This window comes from Seriola aureovittata, chromosome 9 (genome assembly GCF_021018895.1).
Source record: "Seriola aureovittata isolate HTS-2021-v1 ecotype China chromosome 9, ASM2101889v1, whole genome shotgun sequence".
Classification (NCBI taxonomy): domain Eukaryota; kingdom Metazoa; phylum Chordata; class Actinopteri; order Carangiformes; family Carangidae; genus Seriola; species Seriola aureovittata.
The window spans coordinates 1,299,559-1,311,582 of record NC_079372.1 but is presented as its reverse complement, the minus strand read 5'-3'; the positions used below and the strand labels follow the sequence as shown (position 1 = coordinate 1,311,582).

General features: G+C 42.4%; 2 protein-coding genes across 2 annotated transcripts in view; one reads left to right on the top strand and one right to left on the bottom strand.

Moving 5' to 3' along the window:
- Positions 1–743: 743 nt before the first annotated feature.
- myt1a (myelin transcription factor 1a) overlaps positions 744–12,024 on the bottom strand; it is a 31,326-nt gene continuing 20,045 nt past the window's right edge. The window contains exons 17-23 of the mRNA XM_056385880.1: positions 11,457–11,519; positions 11,285–11,368; positions 10,411–10,632; positions 9,513–9,604; positions 9,218–9,321; positions 8,916–9,059; positions 744–1,742 (exon numbers count right to left, since the gene is read on the bottom strand). Of these exons, the coding sequence (XP_056241855.1) occupies positions 1,599–1,742; positions 8,916–9,059; positions 9,218–9,321; positions 9,513–9,604; positions 10,411–10,632; positions 11,285–11,368; positions 11,457–11,519 (853 nt within the window). The 3' untranslated portion in view covers positions 744–1,598. The remainder of the gene's footprint in view (positions 1,743–8,915; positions 9,060–9,217; positions 9,322–9,512; positions 9,605–10,410; positions 10,633–11,284; positions 11,369–11,456; positions 11,520–12,024) is intronic.
- Positions 5,289–7,869, top strand: LOC130175411 (piggyBac transposable element-derived protein 3-like). The gene is made up of 2 exons (XM_056385875.1): positions 5,289–6,466; positions 6,676–7,869. Exons 1-2 carry the CDS (start codon positions 5,404–5,406, stop codon positions 7,401–7,403), a joined length of 1,791 nt encoding a protein of 596 aa, XP_056241850.1. The 5' UTR covers positions 5,289–5,403; the 3' UTR covers positions 7,404–7,869.

Below are 12,024 nucleotides of genomic sequence, written 5' to 3'. Positions count from 1 at the left end.
AAATAAAGGCTGACTCATTTTAAGTGAAAAACATTAGGCACCTTACCCCCAGACTAATTTAGGCCTAAGACCAATGTTACCATGGTAACGATGACACCTGCGCTGACCAGAGCACCCAATGACAAAAAAACAGGAAAACATGGCTGATAATTTGTGTTTTGCTAACACTGTTATTGTTAAGAGAGCGAAGAGAAAGAGTTTTTAAACCAACTCAGATTTTCTGTCTGGCATTTTTTAAATTTACCCAGAATTTATTTTACCACAGTCTGACTTAATATAGTCAAGAACTGAACTGCTTTGTGTAGCAGATGAATTCAGACTCAGTCGATCTGAAGTCTGACTGTTTGTTATACATAAGCCTCAGTCAAAGTCTGTCTGTGTGAAACTGGCCCCTGGTCTGGAGTCTAAAGGGTGGCAGTGCCTCATACATGTGACAAAGATGTTATAGTGTTTGAGGGTATATGAGATATATATGAGTGTATTGGTCACATGACCATCAGTGGCTAAAGGATGTGATGAAGAAGGTGTAGAGATGTTGAGGCTCTAAACGACGACGTGTTCTCACTGATCTGTTCCCCTGCTGCTCCCCTGTGTCTTTATTCCAAGGAGACGCTCAAGACAAACTTCAACACAACATAAACCAACAGGAGAAATCATGAGACTCTTTCTACAACAATAAACGATGTGTTTGACTGTGAGGAGTAGTTTGTTGTTTAGAAAAACAGAGGCCACTCATCCACATGCACTGTGGGTTAACCTTTATTTCAAGAGCAACTTAAAGACTAATCCTGACACAGCCATCATTAACACAGACGATACAAAATAAATATTCACCATCACTTTGTTCTTCATCACCAAATAAATAACAAATATGTGCAGCTCAATATTCACAGTGTATTGCAATGTACTGAAAATAGTTTGTGGAAATAAAAAGGAAAATCATATAAACATAAGCACCAAAAAATATTTTAGAAAATTATTAAAAACTTTCAGTTACAAAATATTTGCACTTAAAAAGATCCTGTATTTTAAATAAATAATAAGATTTATAAAACAATTCATAGTTGATATCTTAAAATATTTCCTCTTTGTTCAACAGTGCAGAGGAAACGATCACCTTCTCTTGGTTACTGGTTAAAATCTTCTCAGGTAGCATTTTCAAATAAATAAAAAAAACTGAATAAATAGATAATGTTTCATAAATAAGCCAACACAAAAATAATACAGCAGACATGAGTAAATAAGTTGTTATTAAACCAACATTTGCAAAGGACTTAAATAGTTACACAGCAATTGTAAGAATGAATCTACAAACTAGTCCTGGAGGTGCAACATCACTATGCTCTTATAGATACTATCAACATTATTGTGTAATGGGATATGTTCACTAACTAATCTGTTCACTGCTCTGTGTGCACAGTCACAGTTTGATCCACACCCTCGTCTCTTCACACTCACACCATCATAAAGCAACATGCAAACAGGAAACAAACGCAAACAACAGATGACAAAGTTCCAAATTAGAAGAATTAATTACATACAGTATCTAAAGGTATGGAAAGAAAGAGTGTTGCTGTGGGGACCGTGGCCCTGCTCCGTCACACCTCGATGCCTTTCACAGCCTGATTGATGGACTCGAGCAGGGCCCGGTTCTCAGGGTTCTGGTAGCAGTCTTTATTAGTAAACATGTGGGTCAGGGTGTCCACGTAGCTATCGAAGTTCTGCTCGGACAGCGGCTCCTGCTGAACACACACAAGGTCAAAGGTCAAGTCTTGTACGTCTGAGTCAGCGTCGTAAACCTGGACTTGTGACTCTTCATACAGAATAACAATGATTCTGAGCTGCATATCATTCAGTCTGCGTTAGAGCTCCCTGTCAGCAGGGAAACAACAGACTGGTCACCAGTCTTGTCCCACCTGTGAGACCAGGTCCAGCAGATCCCAACACCCCACAGACACCGTATGCACAGGTGTAGTGTATTTGTGTAAGTACAGGTATTATGTTAATTAAGGTTTACAGTTAGACTGAGAAGCTTCATCTGAACATTTCTGTCAGAGAACGATATGTTTTTAGACACAGCATTTAATTTACATTGACTCATTTGACACGCTTTTAGCTGTTAGAATTAAATGTATTCAATTCAAACTGTCCAGACAAAATGATCCAAATATAACTGAAACCATTTGATTAATAAAGTGACAGCAGGTGCTCCTCATGACATCACCTCCTTCCTCAGACCAACTGAGTGCTAGATGTTTGATTTTGTTTAAATACCAACCTGCAGCTACACCTATTTTGGCATTGTTGGCAGTATCAGGAGTATTTTACGCTGGTTGGTGAGTACGTTCCCTTCATCATGACAAACAGTAATGAAAGTGCTGATGCTGTTCCTAATACTCCCATTGTCACATCAGTTTGTACCCTTTTTTCTGTGGCTCCAGGTACACATAAGCTTTCAGGTAAGACATCTGCCATTATTATATCTGAATGGAAAGCTGCCTTACAAATGATGGTGATTGTTCAATATATTTCTCAGACCCACCAAGTAGATCTAGAGTTAAGTGCCTAGAGGGGGAGGCAAAGAGAGAAATACCCATATTGTAACAGCCAAATAGATTTTTGACAAACTTGAGGAGTTGTATGGGGATAGGGCGCCTACCTCGGTTCTGCACTCTTTATACTTCAGCTGCACCCAGAAAGTTAGGGAGACTACCCTGTCCTTTAGGTGGCCTTCAGGAAACTACACTCAGACATGAGTTACACACAAAGCTGTTGGTACAAGAATACCTAACCTTTGCCCAGGTGATACAGGAAGTGCTGGCCTTTGTAGAGGGTTATAGGAAGGAAGAAATTCCTGCTCAGACTTACGCTGTCTGAAAAAAATAACCCCTTGTTCAGCCTGATGCGGCTCCATGGCCTTACTATCGTGTTCAGTCTTATGTCCCCCAACAGGAAAAATGCATGGTCATGGATTTGCAGCAGATGAAGGAATTGATGCATGAGTTTCCAGAGCAGTTTACTTCTCGATCTCGAGAGCTGATCCAGGAGGTGAAAGAACAACAGAAGTCAGCCCCAGAGAGCTAGACACCCAACATCAATCCTCATGAGCCCTGTGTTGCATTTCAGCACAGGAGGAAAGAATATGGTGAGCAGAGTCAACAAAGACACTGGGGAAAGTTTTGGCTTTCTGATAGTCCCTCTTACTACCTCCAGCAGGGTTCAGCAGCGCAATCACCAGTAGCCAAGGAAGGGTGAGTACAGTGGTTCAAGGCAAAATGGAAGATGGCAGAAATAGTCCAACCTGGTATGTAATTACTGTAAAAAGAGGGGATAAGCATCCACAGCAACCAGAATTAGAGGGTCCAGCTGTAGAGAGCTGCCCAGCAAGAAAAAGTGACACCCACATTGACCAGGCTCACTTACCTGGAGAAAGTCCTACTATTGATGTAAAAATAGAAGGTATCACTCAAGTGATTTCTCTGCCTCCACCACAGGTTGACAAGCGTGGTGCTGAGCCGTACAACAGTGTTAAAGGGAAAAACTGTTTGCCGCTGCAGATGGAAGACTGGGTTTTGTCCGCCTTATGATCAAGAACTGAATCTGAATCCCTACACAGAGTGAGCAGATCATTTATTTACCACACAAGGGCTGGACTGCATGGTCAGGATTATCAGGCAGTGTTGGAGCTGCTTGGATTCCACCAAAAGCACAGTGGCAATGGAACAGGGAGGTAGAATTCCAGCTCAGGTAAGAAACTGTGGCCAGACACCTGTCTTCTTGCATCGCTATCAGAAGCTGGGAGAGGTCTACCAAGTTGATGACCACAGCTCACATACTCACAGCAGCTGTGGTCATCAACTTGGTAGACCTCACAGTCTTACAGAACAGAATATGTAAGTGAGTGCCCACTCTGCCTGTGTTGCCCAAACAAAAGCAGCTGATACACCCAACCCAGTCAACCTCTCCACAGAAAGCCTGAGAGAAAACCAGCATCACCAGCTCTGAGACCTGCTCCTATGGTGTCTTTGCAAATCACTCTGAGGATTTTGGGTGGACAAAGGCAGTGAAACATACCATACCCACAGAGAAGGTCCCACTCATCCGTAAAAGGTATAAATCTCTCCTGAACTCTTCCACAAAATGAGGTCAATACTATGGGAGTTCTAGATTCTAGGATTGTACAAAAGGGAGCCGTCCTTGAGCGTCACTCATTGTGCTTTTCCTTAAAAAGGATGGTTCCCTACTTGTCTGTTTAGATCACAGGAAGCTGAATGCAGTGAGCAGGATGTACACTTACCCTCGTCCATGGGTAGAGGAATCACTGACCTCCATGTTCAATGCCATGTGGCTCTCCACAATGGATCTGGCCTCAAGGTACTGATAAGTACAGCTGCACTCGAAAGATGGGGGAAAAAAAACTTTCACCACACCAATGGGGCTTTACAAGTTTGACTGCATGCCGTGTGTGGGTTAACCTATTCCCCAACAACTTTCCAGAGACTTATGGAAAGTTGTCAGGGAGACTAAATTTGAGTAAATTCTGAGGCATTGCTCATGTCCCTGGATGATGTGATAGTGTACTCAAAAGGGTTGACTCTGGTGATCCTGGACCCCGAGAAGAGCAAGGCTGTACCTGAGTGGAAAACACCAAAAACTGCCACTGAACTGCACTCTTTCCTAGGCTTCATCTGCTACTACCAGAGGTTCATAAAGAATTTCTCACGTAAAGCTTTTAACCCATAAGGACCCACGGTGACACGGTTGTCTCACGCCCTATTAATGCTCAGGATGGTTCCATGTTAAGTTAATCCTTGATTTTTCACTCATGAAGTCCCAGAGTAACACCTATAGCGCATTTATGATAGGTCATGTGACCAGTGGGGTGATCATGTGTTTCCATACCAACCGACTGAACTTGACTGAAAGTTGCATTTGGAAAAACCAGCTACCTAGCTAATTTGAAGCTGCTCTTTCAGAGGCTAAAAGGTAAGATTTATCCAATTCAAGAATTGCAATGTTTAAATATCATGCTGTTTGTTAAAAATAAACTATTGTTTACACATTTCTTGAAGAACTTTGTATAAAACGATCAAGTAAATATTGGTGTGACACAAATGTCACATCGGGCAATTAGCCTAAAAACGGTTGAAAAAAATTGTTGTGACTTATGTGTCACAATAAGAAAACTAATCATGATCTGATCAGTTTACTTGGCTGAATCAATTATATTTAGTTATATATTGTTTATTCTAGCTTAATTGAACCAATATCAGTTATATAATTTTATTCATGGGTTGCAATAAGACCTGTTGGGCACCAAGTAGCTAGCTACTAAAATGGCAGGTCTGGGACTACATCATGACATCAGGCAAGGCATGAATATTTACCATTTTTTCTCTCTAGATGAACAGGGAAAAGAGATGGGATTGGGATAAGCATAGCCAGTTCATTCTGGACATGATTCAGAATGGAGATGAAAGTGAGATTGAGGGATTTGGTGGTACCAGCTCAGATGAAGACGATCCTGTCGAAGATCCAGATTACACTCCCTTGAATCAGGAGTCAAGTGAGTCTGAATGTGAGTCAGAAGAGGAAATACCTCAACCAGAAGGGGAAGTGTCTCAACCAAGAGAAGTACCTCAACCAAGTACCTCAACCAAGAAACATCCTACTGGCCAAGAAAATAAGTTCTCTTGGAGAAAGAAACCTTTTGAAGCCCCTGACTGCACGTTCAAAGGAGAGAGTGTCACACCTCCAGACGAGCTTCCCACTCCCCTGCAGTACTTCAGGAGGTTCATTACAGAAGAGATGATAGAGTCATTGATGGAGCAAACCAATCTGTACAGTGTCCAAACCACTGACACGCTCAAGAATGTGAACACCACAGTCAAGGAGCTGGAAATCCTAATTGGCATGTACCTGCGCATGGGTCTTTGCCAGCTTCCAGGAAACCGTACCTACTGGGAAAACAACACAAGGTGTGCCATGGTAGCTGATAACATGTCACGCAACCGTTTTCAGACCCTCCTCGCATCTCTCCACTTCGCTGACAATACGGATTCATCAAACAGGCAAGAAGGGGACAAATGCTGGAAGATCCGTCCATGGCTTGATATGTTCCGCAAACAATGTCTTGAGATCACCCCAGAAGAGTACAACTCTATCGATGAGCAAATGGTGTCTTTCAGAGGAACGCGCAGCCCAATAAGGCAGTATGTCAAGAGCAAGCCCCACCCCTGGGGATTCAAGATCTGGGCCCGTTGCACTTCCACAGGAATCCTCTGTGATTTTCAGGTGTATGAAGGTGGCACTGGGAAAAGAACCACATTTGGCATGGGAGGAGACGTGGTGCTCAAGCTGTGTGAAACTCTTCCACCAGGCCAGAACTACAAAGTGTTCGCTGACAACCTGTTCTCTTCAGCACCACTGGTGCTTGAGCTTCTTCAGCGGCAGATCTTCTACACAGGTAACAGACACACACACACACACACACACACACATACTGACACACATATGCACACTGACATACACTGACACACACAGGTATTAACAACATAAACAATTATCATCTTTCACTATTGTCCTATTCTCACTTTTGTCTTATTCTCCTGTATCCTCTCTTGTTTTTGTTTCTAGTTTTGTCACTCATTTTGTCTTATTGTTTATGTATTACAGGAACACTCCGCAGCAATCGCTTGTCTGGATGTCAGCTTGAGGATGACAAGAGTCTTGCCAAGAGAGGCAGAGGATCTTTCGATGCCAGGGTGGAGAAAGAGGGATCCATGGCCATTGTAAAGTGGCATGACAACAGATCGGTCACCTTGATCTCCTCTCACACAGCAGTGGAACCACAGGACAAAGCTCACCGCTGGAGCAAACAAGAGAAAGCATTCCTTGACGTCAACCGGCCACACATCGTCAAAGAGTACAACACCTTCATGGGGGGGGTTGACCTCATCGATGGATGTATTGCCAGGTACAAATACAACATGAGGTCACGGAGGTGGTACATCTACCTGTTCTGGCACAGCATCATGCTAGCCCTGGTCAACGCGTGGCTGACCTACCGCCGTGACTGCAAGCTGCTTGGTCAGAGGCCACTAAATCAAAGAAGATTCCAGGCAGAGGTGGCAACTAGCCTCATCCTCATCCAGGCAGAAAGGGGGCGCCCATCACTCGACAGCAAAACCCCATCTCCACCAGCACCTCCCAAGAGAGTCCGTGTCGGAGTTCCTGATGATGTTCGTCTGGACCAGGTTGCACACTGGCCTGTGAAATGTGCCAAGCGTGGCCGCTGCAAAATCTGCAAAACCAATGCAACCACCACCGTCTGCGAGAAATGTGACGTGCGTCTCTGCTTCACTGAAGAGAGAAACTGTTTCAAAACATACCATTTTGCCTAGGCACACACCCAAACCCCTCTGCTAAATAGGTAATCCACCAGTAGTTCAAGCTCTGGCCTTCATCCCTATATTTCTACTTTGTCCAGAAACAAATCTGTTACAAATTCCACAAAAGTTGTTGAGCTTTTAGGTTATTCATTGTGGAATTACAAATGTTATTATTCTGGTGAGCTTTGACAACCTGTTAGAGAGTAGAAAAGGATCAATAGTGATCAGTGGTGTGAAGTGGAAGGCAGGGACAGTGTTATTGATATCATTTCCTTCCATAATTATTAAGATAAGCAGCTAAACCTACTCTATGAGGCATCATGTTTTTTTCATTGTTCAGATGGTACTTTTCTTGTTGTTGATCTGAGAAAATGCCTAGACTAAACCTACAAAGAGTTTTTTTTTTCATTATTAAGATGTTATTTATGTTGTTGGATGTTGATCTGAGGATATACAAATAAAAAGACAAAGAAATACATTCTCAGGCTGATTTATTTAAAAAAATTTCAGATTAAGGTGTAACATATAATTTAACTATTTTACGCCCGAAGTGACATCTAAGTCACTTTTGAGATCTTTGCCACCTAGTGGCAGAATTTTGAAAATTTTTTGAGAAATGTGTTCTATGTGCTCTATTTAATCTGTTTTATGCCCCCCATAATTTTCCTTGCGGTAGAAATGGGTCCGGGTCTTTATGGGTTAAATCAGCTGCTGAATGGTACTGGCCCCAAAAGGGCACGTCTCTGGGAATGGACAGATGAATGTGAACAAGCCTTCCACACCCAAAAAGAACAACTCAACAGCACCCAAATCCTGGCTTTTGCAGACTTTGCTCTCCCTTTTCACCTATACACAGATGCCTGAAACCAAGGCCTAGTAGCTGTACTCTGCCAGCATCTAGATGGTAAGGAGAGAGTAATTGCTTATACAAGCCAAAGCCTTCCTTTGAGTGAAAGTTATCAATCCAATTATAGATATTTTAAGTTGTCTGGCAAACTTCAATTACACCATCCAGCACAGGCCAGGTCGTCACAATGCAAGTGTTGATGCCTTGTCCAGGAAGCCCAACTCGCCAAACGAACTGGAGATTTTTACTTTCAGCCAGGGAAAGGGGAGTACTTCCAAAGCAGGTTTGAACATTTCATCACTGACTGAACATTTAACGGGGAAATAGACTCATTACTAAATATTTAAAATACCTCAATGGCCACGTTTGATTTATTTTATTATTATTATTATTATTATTATTATCTTTTGCAGGTGAAAAAAAGGTTGTGCAGGTGTTAGATCCAGACCTGAAAAAAGACCTTCACCGCTGTGCATGTGCAAGGGATAAACCCAATAGCGACAGCTCTTAGAGGGTGCAGCCTATATGAAATAGGATGATTATATATACATACATACATACATACATACATACATACATACATACATACACACACATACTAATAGAAACTAAAACAAACTATATATAGAATTAGTTTCTTCTTTTAAAAGAATTCAAAATGCATTGTGTATACTCACCATGGTGGGTAGGCGGATGTTGGCCAGGCTTTGGATCAGGGCCTGACTCAGACCAGATAACTCCAGGAACAAAGCCTCATTCCTTTCCTCAATCTGTTTATTCTCCTCCTCCATGCTCTTCAGGTTCTTCTCCATTGAAGAGATCTGAAGCAGAGACAGACACACAACAAGCAGCAACACACAGAGCTTTACTAATGCATCAGTGAAATTAGTTTCTGCAGCATCCTGCAGTCTCTACTGTCTTTATTGTCTCTGATCAATGCCAAATCAACAGGCATTGCCTCCTGAATGTATTTCCTCACCTGAGTGTGCAGGTTCATCATGTCAGTCTCCATCTCTGAGTTGGACTCATTCAGCTCATTGATCTCCTTGTTGAGCTGTTTGATGTCCTCATCGTTGTCCAGAACTGTGTGAACACAGTTAGCAAACACAAAATCAAGACCCCTGCTAACCCTGTGGTGCTGCAGTGTGTTCAGCTGTAGAGAACATTACCCCTCTGAGTCTGTGCTCTTTCTATGTTGTTGTCTCTATGTGTTAGTGATAACAGCAGCAGACACAATTTGAGATATACTGTTAGACAGAGGGACTAACTCTTACCGTCACTGGCTCTGAACTTTGCAGTAATGTACTCGTCTCCAGGGAACTTGGCTCTCTTCTTGTTGGCTGACGCTCTGGGACAACCTGACAGACTGAGATGAGCAGCTGATCAGTTCTATGAGTCAATACTTAGATTTCGAAATTGGCAGTAAGTTTCTCAACATTAATATAATAATAATATTAACCACCTTAAGACCTTTATCATTTCTGATTATCTGATGAAGTGGTGCCTGTTTCCAAACTGATCTAGATTCAAGTGGAATTTAGTTGCTGAGTGACCCAGTGACTTTTTGCTGGACCCCTCTGTGTTGAAATGAATTACAGGGCTGAATGCGACCTTACTGAATTTACTGTAAACCATCTCACATATAATGAACTTCAAGCTTCAGAACCTTGGGATCCCTCAAAGTTTGGATCCCCAGATCAGTTGGTGATCTAACCTTGGTCCATGTGACTCTACTTCATGGTGAATTACCAAAGGAAATGAGCAGTATTTGTCTAAATCGGGTTTTCAAAGTGTGGGAAAGTGAATCATGTAAAAGAGCTTAAAGGGTAATAAAGTGCACCCTGAGCTGCACTGCTGACAACTGAATGTGAATACAGCTAAAAAACTTTTCTATGTTTCATTGATCCTGATTGAGAACCTTGGACTAACCACTATGAACCAATCAGAAATTTGTGTTTTCTGTAATACAAAAGGTCGATTGGGCATCTTCCAGAGGAAGCTATGAAACAAGTCCAGGCTCTGTGTAGCCAATGATCAGAGATCATTCACCTCCACCTTTGTATCAGATGATGAACTGTCACTGTCAGGGTCTCAGGTCAGACCTGGGGAGGGGGACTTGTATGAATGTACTCTGAGATGAAGGTGTATGCTGAGCTGCTCTCTAAACGATACCTGCGGTGAGTCAGGAAACTGCCGTTAGCGTGGCCGGAGCCGTCGCAGCCTGGCGTTGGGCAGGTCGGGCCTTCAGTCTTGAAGGCCTTCCAGGAGAAGGGGGTGCCATTAAGAAGACCTTCCTTCTGCCGACGTGCTGCCAGCGGACAGCCGTAGGCGCTACGATGAGTGGCGTACTTCCCACTGATGTGGCCCAGACTGTCGCAGCCGGGAACTGGACACCTGGAGGCAGAAAACACTGAATAGACTCACTGAGAGAGAGGAGGTGCAGCAACAGAGGGACTCAAGGATCCAGATTTGGTCCTTCAGGTTCAGAATTTATTTGGCAACCACTTCTAAACGTCCCAGAAAATACAAATGTCACAACATCAAATGTGTGAATGAAATGTGTAATTACATAAACATGAGGCTGCATTCAATATTTTAAATGGACTGTAAAAAGGCCTCAGTAAACCTTCAATTAGATCCTTCAGTCAATTAAATATAAGCTTATTTTATTTGTGACTGACTCTCCTCACATATCCTCTGTACAAATGTCTCTTTGATCAATTTTTCATTTGACGTGGTTTCTCCTCCATATACAGAGTGTATGAGAATAATGTGTAACTGCATGGATAGTACAAAAGTTTGTGTAATATACTGACGCAAACTAAAGGAAACTTTAGTCTATCACAATTTGTGTGATTATATGAAACAATGTTTTAGGTTTGGTTAGAGCTGCATGTGGTAGGGTTGAGATGTGAGGTCTGTCCTGTTGCACTGGAGGATAAATTAGTATTAAACTAAAAACCATGTCTCACTTTCAGAACATGTTAATCTCATGAATTATAATTCAGTATATTTCAGACTCTGCCTCTCAGGTCCTTTTGCTCACCTCAGCAGCTCAGAGTCTTCCTTGTCATCTTTGGTGGGGACTGATTTGACCCCGCTCTTCTTGGCTCTGGGGCACCCGGACAGACTGGCAGAGAGGAACAGAGGGAGAGTCACAGCATCTGTCAGCAGAGTGACTGATGGTGCAGTAGGCAGATGAGGAGGAGAGCTCCTACCTTCTATGTGAAGCATAGTTTCCAGTGATGTGGCCTGATCCATCACAGCCTGGAGTCGGACACCTGAGACACAGACACTCTGTCACTCTGCAGGCCTGACCTGTATATACTGACAGTGTAGACACTCTGCTGCTGCCATGCTGCAGCAAGGCTCTGTTCAAACAGCTGGATACCAGAACCCAGCAATAGGGAGTAATACAATATTTTACTGTTTCCAATCTGTTGAATAAATCATAATCAACCAGAAAAGTCACTGTCTTAATACAAGCAGAAAATCATTAGACACATACATATATGTCTAATATTACATAATATTAATGTTACATGATACAAAAACTTTCACAATAAAGGCAATTGTGAAGCCTGCCAACAATAATATTAAATAATAATAATAATAATAATAATCATTTAAAGCTCCATATTTTGCTCTTGTCCAGTGTTTTATTTGAACTGTTGATCCATAAGAAGATATATAGTAGTTCATCTCAGTGTAGTTTTACACGTCCTCTCTCTGGAGCTCTAGTAACAGCAGTTCGGTGAGCCAATCAGAAGAGAGGAGGCTCTGAGC

Bases quoted from the DNA above. Each gene is read 5' to 3' on its own strand.
- LOC130175411 (XM_056385875.1), top strand. From the start codon at position 5,404: ATGAACAGGGAAAAGAGATGGGATTGGGATAAGCATAGCCAGTTCATT. The intron at 6,467-6,675 runs GTAACAGACACA...TATGTATTACAG, and splicing joins GCGGCAGATCTTCTACACAG to GAACACTCCGCAGCAATCGC.